We start from the raw sequence: 26845 nt of genomic DNA on the forward strand, positions 1-26845 counted from the left end.
TGCGTCCGTTCCCGCTTTCGTCCATGCATCCGCCCCTGCATCCGTTCATGCGTTTATTCATGCATCTGTCTGTGTGTCCGTTCGTCCACCTATTCAACACTCCAAGTATCACCATCTCGCATCTTTTCATCATATATTCCCCATATAGAAACACCGCCATCCAGCGGACATTCCAAGGACTAAACGAGAGGTGGCACACGCACGCTTGCTTACGGTTCGCGCTTCGGGTCTACTTCCCACCTCAACCACCTCAAGTTCATGGTATATACTAGTTCACTGTATTCATAGCACTGGCGCCCAACGCTTGCTAAACCTTTATAAAACCAAGGAGGTTACGCCCAGCGAATATAACGTAGCAACCTCTTCCTGTCAGATGCCCGCAGGGGCGCCTGCGCAAGTAGGCGTTTGGTGTGTAGCGACACCACGGACCCGAGCTAACGGGGGAGTTTTGACTCCCTCCTACGCCTAGCCATGCGTGGCTTTGCCGTGTCCGGGGAAAAGGGGATCCGGGGGGTTGAGCCGACGCTGGGTGATTGGACCTTTAAGGCCCCCCGGCAGAGGCAACACACCCCTTTGGCCCCGGCTTCACGTAGATGGCACCTCTGGGCTGACCCACCCAGGGGAAATCGGCAGTCGCCTTTTCCTATCTCTTTCCCCCTACATTTTCGTCTTTATCTCTTACTGTTTATCCGTTCTGTCTTCTACTCTCTTCCGTTTACTTCCAAACTTCCTGGCGGCTAGGGTTAACCCTGTGCAAATAGCCTACCTTGGTCTAGGCGCATTGGGTTATAGTAGGCGTTGTACGGCTGGCGTCTGCAGGTTTCAGCATCCGCAAACTTGTAGCGGCCCTCGTTGGGCTCCGTGGTGGCTGGCCGCCAACGCTGCTGAACAACATACAATTAGCATGCAGAAAGCATTCCCTTTACTCAGTGATCGTGCCTCCTCAAAGCGGGTACGCACCGAAGACATCAATTTTTTCATCCGGCCAAGACAAATGTTTCCTCATTTTCACGTTAGACACTGCGAAAAAACTAACAAGCAAGCTAGAACTGTATGCCCTTCGTAGTTTCTAGATGCTTAACCGAAACTCCCGGTGCCGGGTACAAGGTTACCAAAATGGCCAGTGGAGATCTAATCCTTGAAATACGTGACAAAGACCAATTCGATAAACTGAACACCATCACAACGTTTGGAGACACACCCATCAGTATTACGCCACACAAGTCCATGAACTCATCTCGCGGGGTCGTATCGGACGCAGATTTGCTTGACCTGACCGAAGCTGAACTTCTGGAAGGATGAAAGAGCCAGAACGTGACAAACGTACAGCGTATTAAGATAAGAAGAGATCAAAAAGAAATACCAACCAAACACTTAGTACTGACCTTTGCTTCGAGCGATTTGCCGGAAACCATTCAGACTGGGTATACAAAGACATCTGTGAGGCCATATATTCCCAACCCCCGCCGTTGCTTCCAATGTCAGAGATATGGCCACGGCTCGCAAAGCTGTCGTGGCCGGAAAAGTTGTGCTCTGTGTGGAGTCATGGGCCATGCATCCGACAACTGCGAAGCACCTGCACACTGTGTGAATTGTGGCGGTAGTCATGCCGCGTACTCACGTTCCTGTTCTTTCTGGAAAAAAGAAAAAGAGATCATCACTTTAAAAATAAAAGAAAACATTACATTTAAAGAAGCAAGAAAAGGAGTCTCGCCATTTTATGGCCCCACATATGCTGATGCGGCGCGCCAGGAGGCAGTGTCGCACAGCCCTCACCACTCCTTCGGCCTGCGCAGAGCGAGCCATTGGCTGTGGCGCCTGCCCCCAAGGCGGCAGTAGTTGAGTCTACTCCGCCTACTATCGAACAGAGACCAGGGACTCCAGGGTCCTCGGGTCTCAAGGCTTCACCTCGCCAGGCGAGGCCCAAGCTTCGAAAAACCAGCTCGCATGAGCGGGCATCCAGTGCCTCCGAGGAGGCAATAGATACGGTGGCACCCCTGGTGCCAAAAGAGCGGCGCGGCTCTCTGGAGCGCGCCAAGAAAACTAAAAAGCTCATAACACGGCCTGATATTAGCCCTGCTACATGAGCTCGACCTTTCAGCTTAAACAAGTCACTCCCTTAACGTACACACAGCACTACTTTACTTCCAATATGGAAACACAAATTATACATTGGAACGTTAGAGGCCTGCTTAAAAACCTCGACGACGTCCAAGAGCTTTTATACAAACACTCACCTCAAGTGCTGTGTGTACAGGAAACACATCTGAAATCCTCCAATACAAATTTTTACGTGCTTACGTCATATACCGAAAGGACCGAGATGATGCTGTGGCGTCATCCGGTGGCGTAGCCATTATTGTTAACCAAGGAGTAGCGTGTACACATTTACCACTCCAGACATCCCTTGAGGCGGTGGCTGTTCGAGCGATACTTTTAAACAAACTCGTCACCATCTGCTCTTTGTATGTACCTCCCCACTAGCGTCTTGAAAGACGTGAATTTCAGTCTTTAATAGATGAACTGCCTGAACCCTATTTGCTTCGTGGGGACCTAAATGCACATAGTGGACCGTGGGGCGATTCTCGCTCTGATGCACGAGGTTGTCTCATTGAACAATTTCTCTTCTCTTCCGGTGCCTGTTTGTTGAATAGGAAAGAGCCAACATACTATAACGTTGCCAACAAAACTTACTCGTCTATCGACCTCAGCATCGTATCACCTTCACTTCTACCCCTACTCAAATGGAAAACCATAAATAATCTATATGGTAGTGACCATTTTCCTGTAGTGCTGAGTTCACAAACAACATATGAAGGTCCTCTACACGTTCCCAAATGGCTGATAAACAAAGCAGACTGGGAACAGTTCCATAACACTACACGTTTGAGTTGGACAGACATATGTAGGGTAAACATAGATGAAGCTGTGCAGTATTTCACAGCTTTTCTAACTGACGCAGCAGCCAGGTGCATACCGCAAACATCTGGAATGCCCGGCAAACGACACGTCCCATGGTGGAACACGGAGTGTCGTAATACGCGAAAGGAACAGAACAGGACATGGAGATTGCTGCGGAACTCGCCAACAGCGGAAAACCTTGAGAGCTTTAAGAAAATAAAATCTCGAGGCAGGAAAACGCGTCGGCCAGCCAGAAGAGAAAGTTGGCACAAGTTTTTATCAGGAATAAATTCGTATACAAAAGAGGCCAAAGTCTGGAACATGGTTCGTAGGGTAGCAGAAACAAAAGTACACTCACTCCCACTCGTAAACACTCAGGGTGATACCTTGGAAGATCAGGCGAACTTCCTCGGTGCACACTTTGAACGGGTATCCAGCTCATCCCACTATACAGACACTTTCCAAAAATACAGAACAAGAATAGAAAAGCAGAAACTCGAACACAAATCCACCAGATACGAGGCATATAACCAAGCTTTCAGTCTAGCTGAGCTCCGAACATCTCTAAACTCCTGCAGTACTTCTGCCCCAGGTTCTGACCGTGTGATGTATGAAATATTAAAAAACCTACCAAACGAAACCCGAAAAACCTTACTTTGTTTGTACAATGCTATTTGGTCTTCTGGCACTATTCCTACCTCCTCGAAAGAGGCTATTGTTATTCCCATTTTGAAAGAGGGCAAGGACCCTTCTTTACCCTCGAGTTAGGCCTATAGCACTTACAAGCTGCTTGTGCAAAGTCTTCGAAAAAATGAGAAACTGCCGACTTGTACATTTTCTTGAAACAAATAATTTGCTCGACTCATTTCAGTGCGGGTTTCGACAAAGTAGATCCACCACAGACCACCTTGTTCGTATCGAGGCACAGATCAGAGACGCCTTCGTCCATAAACAATATTTTCTCTCTGTGTTCCTCGATACCGAAAAGGCTTATGATACAACATGGCGTTTCGGAATTCTAAGAGACCTGTCCCACCACGGTGTGCGCGGAAGAATGTTTCATATAATCGAAAGTTACCTGTCAAACCGGACATTCCGTGTCCGTCTGGGCAGTGTGCTCTCCCAAACATTTGTCCAGGAAACAGGCGTGCCACAAGGTGGTGTGCTTAGTTGCACACTTTTTATTATTAAAATGAATTCTTTGCACTTGTCCATTCCCCACAATATGTTCTATTGTACATATGTCAACGACGTTCAGCTTGGCTTCAAGTCATGCAACTTGGCCATGTGTGAGCAGCAGGTACAGCTGGGTTTAAATAAGGCCTCCAAATGGGCAGACGAAAACGGATTTCGACTTAACCCACAAAAAAGCACGTGTTTCTTGTTGCCTCGAAAGAGAGGCATGCACTCGGAACCTGACATTCGACTGAACGGGCAACGTCTGTCTGTCAAAGCCGAGCATAAATTCTTAGGCTTAATCTTTGACAAGTTGACCTTCGTACCCCACATAAAGTATTTAAAAACAAAATGTTTAAAAGCCTTGAATGTTATAAAAGTGTTGTCAAGTACTACGTAGGGTAGTGACAGGAAATGCCTCATGAACCTGTATAGAAGCCTTATTCGCACCCGCTTAGATTATGGGCCATTGTTTATCAGTCTGCGACTCAAAGTGCTTTCAAGATGTTGGATCCCGTGCACCATTCGGGCATCCGCCTTTCTACGGGTGCTTTTCGCACCAGCCCCGTAGAAAGCCTTTACGTTGAGTCAAATGAGTGGTCGCTTCATCTGCAAAGAACCTACATGTCCTTTGTATATTTCCTTGAGGTGAAAGCAGACAAGAGGCACCCCTCATACTCTACTATTAATGACTTGTCGAGCTCCATTTTTTTTCAAAACAGGCCTTCAATGAGGCAGCCCTTCTCAGTTCGCCTGAAGGGTCTAGCTGAGGACACTGGAGTGTCACTCGAACACAGTTTAATGGCTCCTGTAGCATACCCGCCACCGTGGCAGTGGCAGACTATAGATTGTGATGTGTCTTTCCTAGAAGTTACTAAACATGCGCCTATTGCCCATATTCGAACATACTTCTTGGAACTTCAACACAAATACACACATCCTGAGTTTTTTACAGATGCCTCTAAGTCTAACTCTTCTGTGTCCTACGCTGCTGTTTGCCCTTCCTTTTCGGATGCTGGCCGTCTACATCCAGGCACAAGTATCTTCACAGCGGAAGCTTACGCGATACTTTTGGCAGCTAAACACATCAAAAATCACAAATACAAAAAGCAGTAATTTATACAGACTCCCTCAGTGTGGTAACGGCTCTGCACAGTCCTAAAAAACAAAAAACCCTGTCCTCGTTTCACTTTACTCCATTTTATGCACACTCTACACACTCAACCAACATGTTGTAGTGTGCTGGGTGCCATGGCACCGTGAGATTCAAGGCAACGTGAGGGCGGATCAGCTCGCTGCATCCGTCCACAAAAGCACTGCCCCTACACCCATACCAATCCCGGCCCTTGATTTTAAGCCGTCTCTCAAACGAACCCTCAGGGTATTCTGGCAGAGCAAGTGGGATACACACACACAAAACAAACTACACGTTATTAAGCCACACCTTGGTCATTGGCTGCCCGTATTGAAATCGCGTCATACAGAGGTAATACTAACGAGACTCAGGATAGGACACACATACACGACACACACATATCTTTTGTCTGGTGGCGATCCACCATTGTGTGACAGATGTGGTGGAGCATTGACAGTCCTTCACATGTTAATCCAGTGCAAACACCTAGAAACTCTAAGAAAACGACATTTTTCATTACCCTACCGACAGCATATACCTTTACACCCTGCAATGTTCGTCGGTAGGGAACCGCTTTTTAGTCATAAATCATTGTTAGCGTTTTTAAAAGAAATTCATAATTTTCATATCATATACCCGGGCATTCCGTAGCACAACCTCTCTAGAGAGGTTGTTGCTGCGGAGGTTACACAAGAAAGCACTTGCCTCACGGCCCTTGGACGCAAGGGTATGAACGAGTGAGGCACTTGTGCTGATGCCATACATGTCCACCATCGTTTTATTATCATTAACTTTTGCCATCTATTCGCACCACACACACCTTTCACGGCATGGTCACGATTTTATTACTTGTATGTTCTTACCCGCCTTATCGCGAGGAATTTTATGGCCCTTATACAGCCGCTAATCACAATCATTGTCCCCATTCCTGCCTCATGAACTGGCACTTTTTGGCCATCAAATGGCCCTTGCGCCAAAAAACACCATATATCATCATCATCATCTTCCTGTCAGATAGTGCTCAATGTACATGCCAATGGCCGCTTATGGGAAATGGAAGACAGGAGAATTCGGCTTTTACTTTCTTACGGATTGCGCTTCGTATCTACTTCCCACCTTTAACCACCTCGAGTTCATGGCATATACTAGTTCATTGTATTTGTGGCACTGCGGCCAAACACTCGCTAAATTTTTCTAAAACCAAAGAGGTTACGCCCAGCGAGTATAACGTAGCAACCTTCTCCTGGCAGATAGAGCTCAATGTACATGCCAATGGCTGCATGAGAAATGAGAGACAGGAAAATTCGGCTTTTACTTTCTTACGGCTTGCACTTCGTACCTACTTCCCACTTATAACTACTTCGAGTTCTTTCTTGGTATATACTAGTTCATTGTATTCATGGCACTGCGGCTCAACGCTCGCTGAACCTTTCTAAAACTAAGGTGGTTACACCCAGCAGGTATAACATAGCGAACCTTTCCCTTAAACTAGCGCTCAATGTACATGCAATGGCTGCTAATGGGGATCGCAGCGTGCACGTTAACTAAAAACCAAATGCTCCTGTCTTTCATACCCCATTATCAGCTATTGGCGTGTACATTGAGCACTATTTTTTGTTGTTCAACAACGCACAGAAGAAATCTCTCACCGGCACCACCTAGGAGGTCAAAATTTTTGCAGGTCAAAGCGTAAGACTGGTTACATACTACGACGGCACGCGGGACGAACGGGTGCCGCTATAAGGAGCTTCGCCCCTAAAAACCTACCACCCATTCTTGCCAAGTACGTCTTCAAGGTAACGTCAGCGCCACGTCCTAAGTTTCTGATTTATATGATGACTATCCAACGGCTGGACATCTGGTGTTTTGCCTCTCACTCGCACAACACCAAACAAATACTACTTGGCTCACCTCACCGTGGACATCCCCCACTGCTTGAAGAATGGGCGAGAATGTGAGCGTAAAAACGCGCCAGCGAGAAGACCACCTGGACCTCTGCATCCCAGTGAGGCACTTTTCCTACCAATTCAAGAAATCGCCATGGACTTCCCAGCGCCGTTCTGGATCCGCATTCAGAAAATAAATTGGTTGTCGTAGCTACTCACTACCTCACACGCTACAATAAGAGTAGGACTCTGCCGAAATGCATTGCTGCAAGCTAGCAAAAAGTTTTCATGACCTAGTTCTGCGTCATGGCACTCTAGAGTTTCTTAATACCATAAGAAGTAAAGCCTTGACTTCGGACTTACCTACAGTTTTCAGAGGTACAGCCAGACAAGGTAAATTCAAACCACCACCAACCCCCTCTCCACGAATGATCACACTATCACTGTTATGCCGGGGATGTACTTCATATTTGAGCACTGGGTGTGGGTTGCGAATCTTTCGTTTGTGACATTTGCGTACAACACGACCGTACAAAAAACGACGCAGATGGCACGTGTAGATCAGCCTATGAAAGGACCCTGGCAACGGCGCCCGAGGCCATGTTATTCAATGTCTCTGAAAAGGAAAACATCGACAATGCCACGAAGGCTCAGTGCGCTGAAGAAGCGCGACAACTTGCTCGAATGTTGTTTATCTCATGGTCTTGAACCTGAGGACTACACTTCTTGCTTTGTTGCAGTTTCTAGCTTTCAATCGTTGTTTGTTACTTTCTTGATTTATTGTTGGTATATACATTTGTATGCACTTCTTCATGTTCTACTTTGAGCATAGAAACGTCTTTTTCAGCGACATGCATTTGCACATGGTTTCCGAATTTAGTTTTTGGATTTTCCAGTTTACGCGAATAAAAACTTTGACCAGTGGTGAGGCCGAAGTCCACCTCAGAGTCGTTGTTGACATTGTTGCCTCATTGTTGCCATTGATCCTTTTGCTAAAATTGTGTGCCAGACGAAAACACTTTGGCCTATTATAGAGTTCGCGTGACGACGCTGTCCAACAATGACCTGTTTTTTGACGGCCAACTCTTTCATCGCTCATGTGAGCGCTGAAATACTCGATGACATAGAAAAGGCAATCACGAGGAAACGACTCTAAACTAGTAACCAGAAACAGCATCAAGACAGTCACGGTGAAAGCGCGCGTGAAGGCATAACTACGGAACAGTGTCAAATGCTGCACAGAGCTGCCAGAATGCTTACACTCGCACATTTCACCCCTTTTTTAAAATTCTTGAAGGGCTTTTGATATCACGCTCGATACGGTATGTCGAAGGCGGCCATGATGGCAGAACTGATTGCATGTATTGTCACTGGAAGTAGAGTAAGGTGGCTAAGTTGACAGTTCCGAACGATCATCGCCACTTGAAGCATCATGAAAAGCTGGCTCAACTTGCGACCCGTCAAAATGTATAGTGGTTTCAGAAAAAGGATAGTCACCCTTAGTAAAGATATTGAGAAGTACGTGGAGCAACTATGCAGACAACAATGGGAGGAAAAGTGTGATGCGATGGAAAAACAAATTAGTCTCTCTAAAACATGAAACCTGTTAAGATGTCTGATACACTCGGAAGTGAGCAAGACAGCACAACAACAAAACTTTATTAGACTTGTCCGTAAATACAAACGCACGGAGGAAGAAGTGATTGAAGAAATCAGACAGAGATACATTTGGAATACAACCAAAGAGCAATTAAGCTCGTACAAAGGTAAAGAAAACGATTCCTTAGACCAACCCATATTAGAGGCCGAGGTACTATCGGAACTATAGAAACTGAGCATAACATCAGCCCCGGGCCCCGATGGGATCACGAATAAAACGCTCAGAAACTTAGACGACAAGTCTATCACAGCCCTCACCGAATATATGAACAAGTGTTGCGAAAAAGGTAAGATGCCCAAGCAATAGAAGACGGCAACAATCATAATGATTTATAAGCCAGGCAAAAAACTAGATTTTGATAATCTTAGGCCTATTTCCCGGACATCCTGCATAAGAAAATTATTAGAGCATGTCATCCTAACTAGCCTGTCAAATTATATGGAAGACAATGAGCTCTTTCCTCATACGATGGTAGGCTTCAGAGCGAAATTGTCTACACAGGACATTATGATTAAGATTAAACACAAAATAATTGATTCAGGTCTCAATACACACGACAAAAAGGTAATAGTTGGTCTAGATCTTAAAAAGGCAATCGATAATACATCACATGAAGCTATACCTGCCAATCTTCAAGCATTGGGGGTAGAAATAAGAGTATACGATTATATAAAAGACTTTTTAACTGAAGGGACTGCAAGAATAATACTAGGCGAAGCAGAATCCCAAGAGTTTAGTCTGGGCAGCAGAGGTACGCCACAAGGCTCAGTCCTATCCCCCTTTCTTTTTTAACGTGGCCATGATAGGTCTCCCTACCAGACTGAAAGAAATTCCAGGACTCCACCGTAGCCTCTATGCAGATGACATTACCTTATGAGTAGCAGAGGGTAGTGACGGATACATAGAGGAAACTTTACAAACAGCAGTGAATGTTGTAGAAGAATATGCGATTCATACAGGATTACAATGTTCACCAGAAAAATTGGAACTTCTCTTCCATAACCCGACATGTAGGGGTCGGAAAAGCATCCAGGAAAACCTAAAATTAAAGTCTTTGTTGGAAAAACGCAAATACCTACGGTCGAAAGCATAAGAATTCTGTGACTCCGAATCAGCTGAAACGGGCACAATGGAGAGGCGATTAGAATACTTGAAACCAGTGCGCAGCAAACTATGCGTCTACTTAAACGAATTGCAAACCAGCACTATGGTATGAAGGAAAATAGTATCATAAGACTTGTACAGGCTTTTGTCATCAGTCGTACTGTATATGTGATTCCGTACCTCAGACTGCAAGTGGCCGAGATAGAAAAGATTGACAGAATCATTAGACGAGTTTTCAAACAGGCGATTGGACTTCCAATCACCACCTCTAATGATAAATTACTTCAATTAGGCCTTCACAACACATCAAAAGAGCTTATAGAAGCTCAATAAATCGCACAATGTGAAAGACTAACGAAGAGTAAAACAGGTAGAGTCATACCAGAGGAACTTGGTATAAAACACGCAAATCAGTTTGGCGCCAAAAAGGATATCCCGTATGAAATCAGGAAATGTTTATTAATCTTACCGATTCCAAAAAACATGCACCCCGAACATCACAAAGCAAGGAGAGCTGAAAGAGCGAAAAATATACATAACAACGTAAAAGATTTACCGGAAACAACATACGTAGGCGCGGCCAAATACAAAGGAAATGACAACATGACTATAGCAGTAGTTGACTACAAAGGAAATCATAAGGTCAGCGGCTCGGTGAGAACGAGCTTTGCAGAAGACGCAGAGGAAGCAGCTATTGCAGTGGCCATAGCATCCACCTCGACTTCACTCATTGTTAGCGACTCGCAGACTGCTGTGAGAAACTTTGCACGAGGGCGAATATCCCAAATAGCTTGAAGAATACTGGCTGGGTGCAAAGACCAACGAACAATAGAAATAGTGTGGGCACCCGCTCACTCCTCTTGCACGGCAATAAGGCTGCACCCCAGACAGCTCGAGGATTTACAGACCGAGCCTCTGGATTGCCCTGGTCGAACGGGGAGGACGATGAGAGATTTGAGCGGATGACCACTTACGGAGATATTACGCAGTATTACAGGCTAAGCAGGAAAATTTATCCTCCCGCACACTCGTCATTGAACAAAGAACAGGCGGTGGCGTGGCGCCTACTCCAGACACACACGTTTCCTAGTCCGGTAACAATGAACCGCTGCATGCCGGAACTTCATTCGGACAAGTGTAAATTTTGCCACAACAGAGCGGACTTGAGCCACATTTCATAGGCATGCCCGCAGGCCCCCATGAGAGGCGAATTCCCAGACGGGAGTGGATGGGATGCCGCGCGCCTCAGCTCTGACTTTCAATTACAAGCCCGCTTAATACGGCTGGCCGAAGACGCCGCCAGGGCCCATGGGATCATGTCCGTCGTCTAGGTTTGGTCCTCTCTTCTCCTCTCGCACCTGAAAGGGGAAGAGGACCTTTCTGCTAATTAAATCAAGTTTGTTCATCATCAGCATCATGGCTGATGAGCTGCTTCAATAGGCTGAGATGGGCCACCTTTACGCAGGCTGCCCGAGAATTTTTCTTATAGAGATCAACATGGCGGATCATAAAAGTGATAGGCATCTTCTGTACTTTATTCTTGTGTGGGGATATAAATGTCATTTGTTATGATCTTTTGGCCGTGTAGCCACACGTACTGACCAACACGAAGTATCCCATCACGATGAGTTTGGCCTACATATGCTTGCGGCTTGATTCTTCTGGTGCAGTGTTTACTTGTAGTTCAGTGCAAGTCTTCGCAAGGCTCAAAAGTCATGCTTCGAGGATCACCTTTATTGAACGGTGAAACAAATTTTAAATGCGGAGCTCTTTTTATACGCACGAGGTCGGGATCATTCGTTAGTGGCGCTGTATACACTACCACAAGGCACACTAGCGTCTCGTGCTTTGATCTGACATCTGCGTAGCGAGGGCAACGCAGACCGCGTCTGACATGAAAAAACTGACTGCTGATGCTTCACAACCGTTCACTGGTCACCCCAGCTACGTAGGCACTGGATCGGGCGTTCGAAGTTAGGTAATGAGCGTCTTTACATGGCTATTCTATGACTTGATGCTTTACTTGACTCGAGTAGATGCTGAGAAGCAACAGTATGTTTAAGCAAACCACCCAACATCAGCGTCCGACCACTTGTAGAAAACAACGCTTCTCCTTCATTCAATAAACGAGAATAAAGAGAAGATACTAATTAGGCATTCCCAAGCCATAACCAATTATGCAATATTCACGCGATACCTCCTCCACTCGGCTTCTCACTTACTCAAGTTCCCCCATGGAAAAATGCGCGCGGCTTTTTAATAGGTTTGAAATGTAGCCATGAAGCATTTCAAGTGTATAAAACTGTAAATATGTGTTCAGGCTTGTGTTCAGATAAAATGCGGCAGCACTGAGTTTTTTATAGAAATGGATCTGAATTGCTCTTCCTTATGAGCACTCAGAGCAGTGCAGCATTTCTTCTCTCGACCAGCACATAACTTGCTGCGCTCTAATTGATAGAAAAATGCTGCTGAGTTCATAGAAGATGCAGAAAGCGCTTCGCCTAATTTGAATCAAAAGAAGCACCATGGCTTGAAGAGGAGTGGTGTTGAACATCGTAATGGTAAAACGCCTATTACAAATGTTGGTTTACTGACCATAGTTATTGCGCAAACACAAAACGACGACAAAGAGCAAGAAGGACAAGTCATTGTTCTGTTGTCGTTCTTTGTTGTAGTTCTGTTCTCGCGCTATAACTATCATCATGTCATACCAACTAGCCCAAACTGCCAAACTTCTAAGTTGGTTTACTGCTCATGTAGAAGTAGTTGAAATCGCAGAAGCGAATTTATGGCATGTGGTGACGTAAAGAACATTTAGTATATAACAGCAGTTTTTGCAGCGCATCGCCAGATTTTCCAGAGCAATGACAGGGAACAGGACCTCCTATAATATTGGGAGCACCAATTTATCAACGTTCTTGTTTACTTGCCAATTAAGAGCTTGTAATTTGACATTCGTGAACATACTGTTTTGTCAGACGAATCATCCTGGGCAACCAGTAGTGTCGTTGCACCTTCTTTAGCGTGCGCTTGTAGGCCATATGGCCACTATGATGATGTAACAATTCAAAGACTACCTAGTATTCTTCAGTGAAATCACAAACGCCTTCAGGTTGGGGTAGTTGCAAGGGAACACTATTTTGTCAATGATGACAGAGTTTTGAGGTGTGCAAGTTTCGTATACTTGGCGTTTGCGTATAGCAGATCACTCTTCATTTTGTTCTTGCAGCTGGTGAAGTGTAGTGAAGGGTTCAAAGACTTTACAAGAATGGAGTGACATCATGTCACTGACCTTATTCTGTTTGCAGGCGTATGCTGTACAGTGAAATCAAACTTAGCAAAGTTCGTGAGCATGATAGTAAAGTTCCAAAATGGTTTTATATTTGAGGTGGCGCAAGCTGATTTTCTGTTGTCTGTGAAAGACAAAATTTCTTGAAGCAAATAGCTGCGGTACTTTAGACAAACGCCCTTATGTATGTTGAAGCACTCCTGTGCATTGCTGTGCAGACTTTTTGCTGAACAGGGGTGCGTGCCCTGCTGACGTACTCGATATTGAGATCGTTGCTATATTGACACTGCGATTGTATTGCTCTAAGGGCTGAGGCATAGGAGTATGTGGTCACAGTTGTTTGGGCAGACCAATGAAAATGCCCAAAATTACGAACGGAAGTGAGGACTTGGCACATGGCGAAAAGGCTGACTCATAGTTTCGACACCACTGAAAAGTTTCCGTTCACACATTGTGTATAACCGGAGTGCTCACCTTGCAAACATTTAGGAGTGTGCACTCCATAGGCAGTAGTAGGCACAAACACCTTCAATTTGGCGTCTAGCTTTACTGGATTTGGAGTTCTGTGAGTTATAAAATGAGAAAATGCACATGTGTGAGGGATGTACTGGCAATTTGACATTCAGAAAGCGAGATTGAAACCAGTGTTTTGCGGGACGAAGTACTTCAGCTAGCAAGTCTATTATTCCACAAAGGTTCTGGCAAAAAGAATGCTGTCTGAGTAGACTCAAGCTCTACATTTTTCTGGAACGCGGCTGCAGGCTCTTGAATACGGTGGGCATAGACTTTCAAAATGTAGCACGGGAATTCGTTAGTGCAAATGGAATACGCGTGACTATCGAAATGGGATCCGATGTATAATCAAAGATGGCTTTTGTTACTGTTGTTGCGCACTCAGATTTGCCGATAAGCAAGCTTGAAATTGAAACATGGAAATTCAAAGTAACCTGACATCTCATCCTTGAATTCCACACGCGATACTGGCTGTGCCATACTAAAAGTTTAGTTTCTTGAACGGTTTACAGTACACCAAATCGCTTCTTTGTACGTTGTTCAAGAACAACTGGGAAGAGTTGTGGAGTAGCTCGAGGAATTGGCGCTTATTGAAGCCGCGATCGTCTTCGTTATATCTTTACGGTTCACGGGCATACGACGATGCGACAGGCACAAACTCGATGGAGTGTTCGGCTTATTTGTAAAGGCCACAGCCGTGATAAGTGTCAAAATACATGAACGTGCTGACGCAAGATGTGTTGATTTGCAATAAACTTTTCTTCTTGTAGCTGTGGCAATGTGTTGTTTAACATAGCATCATTGGTGAAAAGTGTTGCTGCCTTTAGTTCATGCGGGTGGTGTTGAAGCATATCTTCATTCTGTTTGAGAGATCACCATGTCGGCTGGCTGTTGTCCTGCCATAGGAAACTGCCTACAATGTTTAGAAAATATGGTCTGTGTCAAAGAAGCCTTACTGTTACTAGACAACACAATCGCAATGGCTACTTTAAGTAGTATATCTACCAGGTACCGCATGACCACTTTCTTGCTAGGTTGGTGGGTTCCTGTTGGATGAGGTGGTTGGACAAGGGCCTTAGCAGCGGTGGCTTCAACGCAGTCTACTAAAAAAATCAAAGGCAAGCGGTTCGTAGCCTGAACTATAAAGTCAAGTACTGTGTATATTCGTTCCGCATTGTTTTCAGTACATATAGTGCCAGAAGGCGTGATGGTACCAGCAACATAACGGATAAGGGAGGTTTGATCATGAGGAAAGATTGCAAATTCAATGACTACCTGCAATAGTATCATACGTTTTGAACCACTGTTCGTGAATTCGTCTACAGAGTCGATAAAAGAAATGCCTGGTTGAATTGCAGCTGACTGCGCAAAGATCCTTTCAGTGGTTATGATCATTGAAGGTATGCCGTAGCAGAAAATCTTATTTGTTGGCTGGATAGCGGGGCACTGGGTCTGAAAAATGGCCGGGCTACAGACATTTGCAACATATGGCCTCGCTTATATCCTCCCTAGGATGATTAGCAGGTGTGCAATTTCTGAAATGGGTTGAAAGGGAACGAGGGTCTCGCTGGTTTAGTGGTAATGACGAATTCGACACGTTGTGCTGATAAAGGAGGCGAATCGACTTGTTAACAAGCTATTTCATTCCAAGAACCATTCGGCAAAACAGACGATAGAGGCACACCTAACGTCGATGTTCGATCTGAAGTGAGTGGCTTACTTTGAAAAACGAAGAAAGGCTTCATTGTTTAGGCGAGTTGAGGAACGATGGCAACAAAGTCGCTCCTAGTTAGTAGTCATTGTGCATCGAGAGTTGTTGCCAAGTGTGCTTCACACACACCTCGTAGGGCACAGTTATTTCGGTTAGAGTCTTTCAGTTGTACGAGGTAACTTGAAGTTTTGCACACATATGCCAAACACTAGTCAACGAGGCTCTCACTAGGTGGCTGGTTGTGCTTTCTTACTATGTGCTGTCATTCCAAGAGCCTAAGTTGGCCTCCACGCTGGTTCTTTGCTGCCTTGCAATTCGTTGACTTGGACTAAAACCATCGGCCGTTCTGACAATGCCCAAAGCTGCTGCAGTAAATCACTCAACCATTGCGCAGTTGAAGTAATAACTGACTGTTCCGCTACCATGTTGAATATATCAGGCGATTTACGGTTACGAGCTTTATCATGAAGCATGCGTTCAGCCGTTTCAACCTTGGTTGACACCAGTCGTGTCTAAAGTACGGCATGAAAATTGATTGCACATAAAATCCAATGTAAACCCATGAAGTTCTTTCACACTGCTCTTTTTCTAGTGTATAAGCGGCATTGTGGTCGATGAGCCTAATGCAGGCAAAAGCAGCAAGGTGGGCATATGGTACCTAAGGTAAACTAACACGAAATAGACGAAGGCCTCGGGTTTCCTTGGCATGGTTTGTTGTCGACCGCGCGAATGTTAGGACACAGCGATAGAAACACGGTGACTGTATAAATAAAACTATTTTATTAGCAGCAGCCGCGGCTATATTACAGTCATGGGGCCCACTCGCGTCTAGAATTTCTTATGTAACAGCATCAGTACTAGATCAACATGTAGCACAAGCCACCCGATTACGCACAGTCTCATTGTGTATAGCATGTGTTGCTTCCTGCAGTCTGAAATCGGTTAAAGTATACAAGTTTATCCAAATCAACAGTTTCATCCTGGATATGTTGACTGGTTTGGTAGTAATCATCGTCCCCCCGTGGCAATCTAACATACAATTTTCCAGCACTGGACTCCATGGCAATTCAAGTAGGCACTCTTTCGCAATGTGTTACAAGGTGGAGGAAATATTTATCACCAAAGCGTAGACGCAAGAATAGTCTCTTCGTGATGTACAAGGCACAGTACAATGCTTTATGGAGTTTACGCCCTAAACTCTTGTATTGCTTTGACAAATAGTGTACTCGAGGCTTAAAAAATTTCAAACAAAGCGAATCTTCAGGAGGCACACAGATCTGAGCCCACGGACTCACTTCCATCAAAATGGATGGCCCAGCTCAAAGGGCACTATCCTATCTATAAACTTCAGGGTAAGCAGTAGACTACTTTCAATGCTAGGCCACTAGATGTCAATTGTGGATGGCACAACCGGATGACATTTTATGAATAAATTAAGACCATGTGTTGGCTTTCTAATGTTTCCTTCTTCTGGCTGATTTTTCGAAAGTAATACAGAGAAAGAATTAACAAAATGAAGGAATGAGTATTCATTACTCGTTAATAGATACCGAATTTCACTTGACTTCTAGGATTTAAAAATTAAGAAAACAACTTTCTGCATATCTGCGTGCTTAGTTGTTCTCGGGGTATGCTAGCACTCTTTGTGAAGGTGCTGAGTCATATGTAAATGCCATCTGGGAATTATTTTGAGAAACAGAAGCTTGTGTAGAACTCACAGCCACAGGTAGGTGGCAGCATACATTCATTTTAGTGAAGCGTAGGGAACACCGGCTTGTTCTAGATTAGCGTAGCTCTGTCAGGGCAGCATACGAAAGAGTAGTTTTTAAATATTACGAAACATAGCATTTCCTTGTAACGAAACACACCCCTTTTGCTTACGTCATTGGGCCTTAGATATGCCCGTCCTTTGCTTTTTGATAGACAATGTCCCCAAGTATGAACGCAGATTCCAGACCAAGATAACTAGACGTTGAGAGTGCCTTAGCTTTTAGCATGGAGCTGAATCTCGTGACAGAGAGACAAAGAGTAACACAGACAAGGCAATATTTCTGCGTTGACTTACACAACAGAAATTTTTTTCCTCAGTAGCTTGTATACATATATTCCTACATTGGTGAGCAAAAAGTTTTCGATTCGACAAAGCAAGCACATAGTCGCATGCTTTCTCTCAGAACAAGTTATTGATTTCCCCAAATTAAGTGCTCAGTAATGCAAAAAAACTGCAGTCACTATCACTAAGCGGCTGCTTCTTGTTACCCGGAATACGCGGTGTGAGTTTTGTTGAACTCATGATAAACTAGCATGACACAACAAGAACATTTCACCATCAGTTCATTAGGTAAGCCTAACAGAGAAATACCATAGAACTTTTATCCATGGTTACTTTTACATTGGTTTGCTAAGTGAAGGAACGCAAGGTGGGGTTATTTCTGAAATTAGTCTTTCAAGCCTTATGCGATCACCATGATCTTTCAGTAGAGTTAAAAGGGATCAATTAATGATGTAGTCAGTTATCTGGTTTTCAAGGAAGTTGGTAGCTATTGAACAGTCAATTGCATTTCTCACCATCTTGGTAACATTACATGGTGTGCTATAGACCTTCTGTATTTTGATATTTCATGCATCTATCCGATGAGTGAAATTGAACGGGTTCCAATGACTAAGAAATAGTACCTGCAGTTCACATGATATTGTGGCATCATTGCATGTGTGGAATCTGTAAGGTAAAATAACGTACGCAAAACTACATAGGCAGTATGCGTTGCCCAATTCAGAAACTAAAACGCGGGCAGGTCAGTTAGCCTAACAGCACTTTTCGAATACTTCACTTGCAGCGCAGCAATGTAGCCAGAGGGTAATAACATTCAAAGGCTATTGTTACACTTCGAAGCTTATTTGTTTTCAAACACTGTGTGGAAGTTCACGCAACCTTTCCAGAAACATGCATTTGGTAAAAAATACGCCAGCCTACAATATTTGCTGTAAAATTGTAAATATGGCTGTAGTAAGGATTTTCACACTCTTGCCTTTTTTCATTAAGGCATCAATGATTTCACTTTGTAATTTTCTGGTTATTTTCATTATCCACAGCGATTAAGCCCAATTCCTGGTCCAAGTGGGGTAAGTGTTTTATTCCAAGATGAACTACGTTTCAATTGAGGCCCCAAGTTGTACATCATAAAGTTTTAACTTGGTAGTTGTACAAGCCTGGCCGACAGAATAAAGCGTTTAGTCGGACTGGTGGTAAGCCCGCCAGCTTGCACGGAACTAAATACGCACGCAGCGAATACCGACACTCGCCGTTACAGCTAAGGCCGAAGGAACGTCCACTACCAACCAGGTGAGTATGCTTGAGTGTGGATACTAGTTCGACATCGGGGCTTTCTGAGAAACTATTACGATGCTAATTTGGCCATTAGGAAGTTGGGCGCTGCCTCACTGACGTGAATTACAAGGTAGTTTCTCAGAGTTTGGATACCAGTTTAAACCGACAACGTCCACGTAGTGTAGACGAATCCGTACCACGCCCGCGAGTTATGAACACTTCGAAGTTTTTCATGTTATCCACAAAAGCGCGGGATTCTTTTTTTTCGTCTACGTGACCACTTTCTCCTTGACCATATCCAGCATCTTAGTCAATCGACCGGGACGGTCGCTCTTCAAAGGCGGGACTTGACGCAAGGTACGCTGGCAACTATAGTGGCCAGCTTCTGAGAAAGATTACGAAGTAGTTCTGTGGGTGCGCGTTCTTGTGTTCCAGGTTTTGAGCTTCGGTACTGATATAAAATACCCTGTTTTTTGCCTGCGTCCCCGTGTTCTTGTGACAATATCAATGTTGAATAGTGGGTTATCAGTTAAGCTTGGGGGTAGTTATGAAAGGCAGAAGGCAACTATTCGATGACAAAAAATGTGCTTTGCTATTCTATGGCTACGTAAATGTTTTGGCCCTACTTATATCAAAGTTCCGTCACAGTGGTCTAGTTGCTGAGGTACTTGGCTGCTGACCCGAAGGTCACGGGATCAAATACCGGTTGCGGCAGCTGCAATTTCAATCGATGCGAAAATGGTGTAGATCCGTGTGCTCAGCTTTGGGGCACGGTAAACATTACCACGTGGTCGAAATTTCAGTAGCCCTGTACTACGTTGCCTCTCGTAATCATATGGTGGTATTGGGTCGTTAAACCCCGCAATTAGCAATATAAAAGGCCTTTTAAAGCTCAGAACAACCCTTACTCCTTGTGCTGGCTAGCAAACTTGAAGTACCCCTTCATTTTCTCACACAAACGAAAGGAACACTTGAAGAATAGGTGGCGCTGTGAGTTGGTGACAAACGCACTCCACATCGGCTCCGTGGACTTTCTTCAATTTCTGCTAAACCCTTCGTTTCTTGATTTCGCGTCACTAACAAGTCCTACACTTCACTTAGACACAACTGCTGTCCATTTGGCCAGGCTTTGGAAATTTGAGACAATTTTAACTCTGGCTTCTTCACCACCTCGCTTGGGGAGCCCCTTGTGGCCACTCTCTGCCTCGCGATGGCGAATGTAAACGTGGTTACGGGCTACGATCCTGCCTAAACGCAAGTATTGTTCATGGACATTTCTTCTCCAGGAGAAGGTATGCCATCAGACGACGAGTATCTCGAGGACATGCTGCGATAATGAAAACGCAAGCAAGCGCAATCCAAGTCTGGGTCCAAGCAACAGCGAGACGCTGCAGATGGCCGTCATTCCCCAGCTGTGCAAGAAACGCTGGTGTCCCGACTCACCGGTGGTGCGTCTACCTCTGCTCCCTCATCGCTGCCAGTGAAGCGAAGCAAAGGACGTCCACGTTAGACGCCTGTTTCTCTCGAGACAGACCGACAGAAAGTAAAACTTTATTAGTGCAAATGTGTTTGAAGAGAAGGAGGCGCCCGGCAGAAGCTGTCGCTCATCGCGTCGGCTTCGTGTTTTCTGGATGTTTCTCTGCGTTAATCACCATATTCAGCGTATTTCTCATTTCGAATCAACATCGCAAGTCATCGTCACCATCCTGACAAAAAAAATCACGTTGGAGGACTTGCATTTCACCATTTTATGCCCGTTTTTGTGTTCGCTGCGCCAGCAGAAGAGCCACCTGCATAGCGTTTGCCGTAGACACCACCGTCACCGCTGCGACACAGCTAGGCGTCGCGTGGAATCACGAAAAACGCGGCGCCCTGTACGCTTGGCGTTTCGAGTTTTTTTACCAGATGGAAGTGACCGGGGAGGGAGAAAGCATTTCAAAAAAAGAATTTGAGGATAATACCGGATGGCGACCAGTAGAACAGCAAACAATTACAGAGAAAATGTTAGACCCAGCAAGTGAGCAGCATTCGACAGGGCAGAAGGACGAGAAACTGAGAGAACAACGGCTTCGCCAAATCACCAGAGGTAGCAGAATGCCGCTCCTTCCCAGGAAAGACTTCACGGTAATTGTTCGACCTTGTGGGTGACTTCGCGTCAGTGTCCACGGTGCCACCCACATTGCCAACAGCGTCTACGAATCTGCCAATATATCAAGGGAAGTCAGAGATCAAGACACAATCTGCCTCAACTACCAACAAAACATTGTTGTGGTTAGCACTGCTGTTGAAGGACATGCCAGCAGATACCAGCGAATTACCTGTATGAGTATAGGCACGCAAGCTTTTGAAGCCAGCGCTTATGAAGCAGCCCCAGAAAACACCTCCAAGGGAGTGATCCGGGGAATACCGCTAGAAGACACTGCCCGAGATATAACTGAAAACGTTGTAAGCCCCAGGAACCAAACTGCGCTCGTGGCCAAGCGAATGGGCCATACAACCAATGCGATTGTACTATTCGACGGCTAGCATGTGCCAAGCTACGTGAAATACGGCGGGGCATTGCTACGATGTTCGTTGTACAGAAAACAACTGGACGTGTGCTATCACTGCGGACGCTTGGGGCATAGGGCGCATGTTTGCCCTAACCCTAAAGATAAGATCTGCCGAGGCTGCAGGATGCCAAATCCTCCCGAAAGCCACAAATGCAAGGCCAGGTGCCAGCTGTGCGACGAAGATCACCCCACAGGAGACCGAACCTACAAGGCAAGGTATAAGACATCATTTCTAGTGTGGAAACGCCGCTGAGAAAGAGCCAGACAAGAACAAGAGAACACGTCCCTCGCCGCACAAAACAGGCCATCTCACGACAACGCAGCAAAGGACAACATATTGGAGTCCTCCCACAGTTTGCCGCATGAGAGGAAAAGCCGCTCAAGGTCCAGGAACCGATTCAGGTCCAAGAACCGCTCCAGGTCAAAGTCACGCTTCCAGCCAAGGGCCAAGAAACCCCGTAACCGCGTCGCCAATGCATCGTTCAAGGTGATCTTGGCAGACAGGGTCAAGAGGACGCGCGCGTAGGCGGAGTCTGCTTCTGACCAGAAAGTCACCAAACTCGAGGGGAAGTAAGCACAACTGAAACAAATGATTCTGCAAAACAATCAGATAATTGCCGCACATGAGGAAGGAGAATAAAAAATTTAGGGAATAAATTCATAACTACTGAACAGGCACGGTGCAGTGCAATGATGCAATAATTATAACACATGATAGTGTAGCTAGTATAGAGGATAGCAATGACTCACCTCTCCCAAAGCATAACCCTTTAGAGAAAAACGACGATGGTACTAGCAAGCACAATAAAACCAAGACTGCTAGGAGGTTGCACAAAGGTCAAGAGGAATCTGAGGAATGCGTAGATTTACAAATAAGTAAAGTTGAAGAAGCTGTGAAAGTTCAAAGTAAGGCAATAAACGACATTAGGGAAACCATGGGAGCGCAAATCAGAGAGTGGGGAAGGGCTATTATGCAGCAAATTAACAGAGTTATACAACAACAGCAAGTTCACCAGCAGCAACTAGATAGCTTATCTACTGGGGTAACAGAACTTGAAGAATGTCCCCCTGCTACAGGCCCACACGCCGGTGGAGTAGCGCCCTTTAAACCAATTATCAAACCTCCGCTACTAATGCCGGCTATTATGAACCCGGCGCCTCCTCAGCAATAATTGCCGCCGTGGACAGACGCAACAAATACGTATTGTAGCAAGAGAATTGTAGAATTTACAGAAACAAGAAAGCCCTTCTACACCAGTATCCTAAAAATAAAGAAAAACCAGATATCATGATCTTACAGGAGATACATGGTCTCGCTAAGTTGTCTGGCTACCGCTCTATCGGCCGTTCCGAGGGGGAGACTAAAGCCCTTACAACCTTAGTGCGGAGAGATGTCACGGCAGTGCAACAAAGCACACAGGTTACCGATATTGAAAATATACTAATTGAAGTCATACCCACAAAGAAAACAGAGACAGTGTGTTCATCCTAAACGTGTACAGTAGCCCGAACATCACACGGCACAGATTTTTCACACTCTTTAAGCGCACGCTTACCATAGCGGGTGACCGATTTGTAATAATCGAAGGGGACTTTAATGCCCCTCATTGTACATTGGCTTATAAACACGCCAACCCCAAGGGCAGGAATGTCTGGCTGGACTCGCAGCAGGAAGGGCTAACACTCATCACTGACCCCACCGTACGCACTAGGCAAGGGAATATGTCTATGGTAATACCGCGCCCGAACATACTTCTATAAATAACACGCAATCTGCGCAATGGCTGAATACACAGCAAGACTTTGGAAGTGATCAATCTACCATTTAAATTCAGCTTATTGGGAGGACCACCAAACCCATGGGCAAACAGCTTACACTAGTTGATTGAAATAAATTCAGAAATATGCGAGAGGGTATCACAGAAAGCATTAAAAACATTTACCAATGGGCAGCTAATGTAAAGAATGATATTTCGGAGGCACCAAAAATAGTTCCACCAGAAGCTAAGCTTGAAATTCTGGACAGTAGGCTATTACATATGTGGGAAGCCAGACAAGGGCTACAAAAATGCTAGAAAACGCAGAAATATAACAGAACACTAAGAAAAAAGATAGCCACACTTAACAAGGAAATCGAACAATACGCACAACAGCTTTATTGTCAACAATGGGAAAAAACTTGTACCGCCATGGACAACCGACTAAGTCAACAATGGGAAGAAACTTGTACCGCCATGGACAACCGACTAAGCCTAGGCAAAACGTGGAATTTACTTTCGCACCTCCTAAGCCCAGAAGACACAAAAACGGTAAAGAAACAAAATACGAACAAAATTCTGCATGCCCATAAAGGCACAGAAAAAGACTTCCTCAAAGAGGTCGCGCCTAAATACATAATCAAGGCACCAAGATGCACTCACGCCAATTACGTAGGAGCGCCGAATCCTGACCTTGATGAAGAATTCAACGATGCGGAGATACGAGCGGCACTACACAAACTAAATACGACGTCGGCACCGGGCCCTGACGCCATTACGAACAAAACACTGCGAAACCTAGACGATACGTCTATTGGCAAATTAACAGACTTTAATAATGAATGCTGAAGGCAAGGCCACGTACCGCAGCAATGAAAAACGGCGCAAGTCGTGCTTATACGCAAGCCTTGCAAACACTTACAGCTTGAAAACCTAAGACCTATTTCACTAACTTCCTGCCTGGGTAAGGTAATAGAACACGCCTTACTGACCCGATTGACAAAATACCTAGAGGACAACAACGTACTCCCATGTACAATAATAGGTATTCGGAAAAATCTCTGTACACAAAACGACATGCTGCAATTAAACACGAGATCATAGATGAATCTAGCAGATTAACTCGAGCCATCCTCGGGCTTGATCTAAAAAAAGCATTTGATAATGTAACCGACCAAGTCCTACTGAATCTTGTCAGTAACTTAGGTTTAGGTGAGTGGATGTATAATTACATCTGAAAATTCCTAACAGACAGACAGGTAAAAAATGTTGTAGACGGTCTCACATTCGAGCAAAATATTAACAGGTAGTGCATGTACACCCCAAGGATCAGTGATATCACCTAGGTTATTTAACTTAGTCCTAACTGGCCTCCTAAGTAGATTAAAAAATAGAAGGTTTGCACCATACAATATATACAAATGATGTTACTCTGTGGGTACGCAACAGCAGCTATGGGTCAATTGAACAACGTTTACAAGAAGCGATCGCCACCGTAGAGCAATACCTAGAAGGAACTGGTCTCACGTGCTCAGCCGAAAATTCTGAGCTGCTACTATATAGACCAATATTAAAAGGCCGACCTCCCAAGCACCTCAATGCACATACCTACGCAGACATAAAACTTAAAACACGAGATGGACACACCATACCCATAATCAATAAGATAAGGGTACTGGGGTTAATAATAGAAGCCAAAGGCACCAATGGGGAAAAGTTACGCAATATCGAAGGGTTTACCGAACGATGCGCCTAATTGAAAGAATCATGAATAAGCATAGCGGCATGAAAGAGACAAATGTCATAAGGGGAATGCACGCGTTTGTCATAAGCCACATTACGTATGTTTCTGTTACCATAGATGCTTTGCAGCAGAAAAAATGAAATTAAACCGCCTCTTAAGAAGAATCTACCAACAAGCGCTGAGGCTCATGCAAAGCATATGTGCGGAGAGGCCGTTAGAGCTAGGTTTAAATAATATATATATATAAGGAACTGATAGAGGTGCAACGTATTGTACAGTACGAACGCGTCTCTAAAACCAAGACTGGTAGATGCATCCAGGAAAAATTAGAAATCACTTACCACACACAATTTGGCAACAAATGCGACATACCTCGTGACGTACGGGCTAAGCTCAAGGTGCCTCCGTTACCTAAAAACATGCATGCCGTGCACAACGCAGGTTGAAGGCTGAGAAGACTAAAGACGATGACAAAGAGCTACGGAAACAACCAAAAAGCGTACTTCGTAGATGCCGCTGGTTACAAACACAAAAGCTGCTTCATCGCGGCTGTAATGAACCACAAGAAACAATGCAGCACCAGTCTGACAATACCCACGAGAGGCGTTGAAATGGCGGAAGAGATAGCTATAGCTTTGGCCATATTACAAATTGACGCGTGTTATATAATCAGCGATTCACAAGGAGCTGTACAAAACTTTGCAAATGGCGGAATCTCCCCTGAAGCCTGCGTATTCTTAAGACAGGCAAAACCAACCAAGACGACAGATACGTTTGCATTGTCTGGTACCGAGATCACATAGCTGACACCACGAGAGATATCAACCCTAACGAGGTGGCTTACAACGTAGCTCGAGGACTCACTTTCTGGGCTACGACTAATGTTGATCCTTCGTCAGAATTTCCGAGTGTGTGGCAGTTGGAGGACCGAATGACAACGTTCAATAAAATTACGACACATTATAAATTACAGAGGCCCTTTAACCCCCTTCCTCATCATAAACTCCACAGGACACAGTCTGTCCAATGGCGACAATTACAAACCATATCCTATAGGAATCCAGCGATACTACATGCTATGTATCCAGAGATCTACGCGACCGCTCAATGCAAAGATTGTCGGGCACGAGCTTCCTTAGAACATATTCTATTGGAATGGAAGGCATAAAAACACAGTAATCAGAACGCGGCCTCTACCAACAGCCTCCGCGCGCGTTGGCTGGCCGTGCTGTTCAGTCCGGCCTTGGACGATCAGCTATGGGCAATCCAGCGAGCCGAAGAAGCCGCTAAGAGGCAAGACCTTCTAGCCGACACCTAGGCGGGAGCTCAGCCCACTAACACGCCGGATACGAAACAAAGTTTATTCCTTCCTTCCAAATGTGTTTGGAACTCCGGGGATCCCGGGACCACCGCGCGGTCGCGCACCGCGACAATACGGTCATGCCTTTCGACGCAAAGACCTCGGCTGTCCTAGTCACCGCAGCAAGCTGCATCGCTAGGTCCCCAGACGAGAGCAGGACCTCCCAATCCTCCCAGCTTCAGATGGCAGGCTGTCGCTGCGGGGAAAAATCAGCAGGGCAGCCAAATATAATATGGGAAAGGGTGGCATGAGGTTCGATGCAGTGGGAACATTCTGGGGAAGTGCCACAGTAGTGGGACAGCAGTTGAGGGGAAAATAGAGTGTGAGTCTGGAAACGTCTCCATAGGATTTGTTGTGAAATCTTAAGAGAGAGATTTAAAGGAGGGTAGATCCGACAGTTGAAACGTTGTATTTGTATGAGCTCTGCGAAATTGTGCGACCACTCTTTTGAGAAGCCTGAATCGAGGCTGTTCTGAGGGCGGGTAATGACTCCTTGTGCCAATTTAACGGCAGCCTCCTTTTCCGGGCTCCCCGAACAAGCCGGTACCCACTGAAGCTCTACCAATCGCGGTAAATAATGTGTGGGGTGTTCAACAACTGCCAGGCACAGGGGTGCGTCCTGCTCCTGGCATAGTTTTTACAGAGCAGTTTTTGAATTAGTGAAGTTGTACTGTGCATCGGAATGGGCAAGGGCTAAGGCGATGGCGGTCTCCTCCACCTTCTCAGCTG

The 26845-nt window shown here is 45.2% G+C and overlaps 1 protein-coding gene across 4 annotated transcripts in view; it reads left to right on the top strand.

The window, feature by feature from the left end:
• Positions 1-26845, top strand: part of LOC119168046 (uncharacterized) — a 231120-nt gene that overhangs the window by 91624 nt on the left and 112651 nt on the right. For 3 of the 4 annotated variants that reach the window (XM_075866380.1, XM_075866381.1, XM_075866383.1), the window contains one exon: positions 18469-18498. The exons of the other annotated variant lie outside the window; for it this stretch is intronic. In XM_075866380.1, the coding sequence (XP_075722495.1) occupies positions 18469-18498 (30 nt within the window). The remainder of the gene's footprint in view (positions 1-18468; positions 18499-26845) is intronic. 4 annotated transcript variants of the gene reach the window in all.

Source organism: Rhipicephalus microplus, chromosome 6 (assembly GCF_043290135.1).
Source record: "Rhipicephalus microplus isolate Deutch F79 chromosome 6, USDA_Rmic, whole genome shotgun sequence".
In the NCBI taxonomy this organism is placed as follows: Eukaryota; Metazoa; Arthropoda; class Arachnida; order Ixodida; family Ixodidae; genus Rhipicephalus; species Rhipicephalus microplus.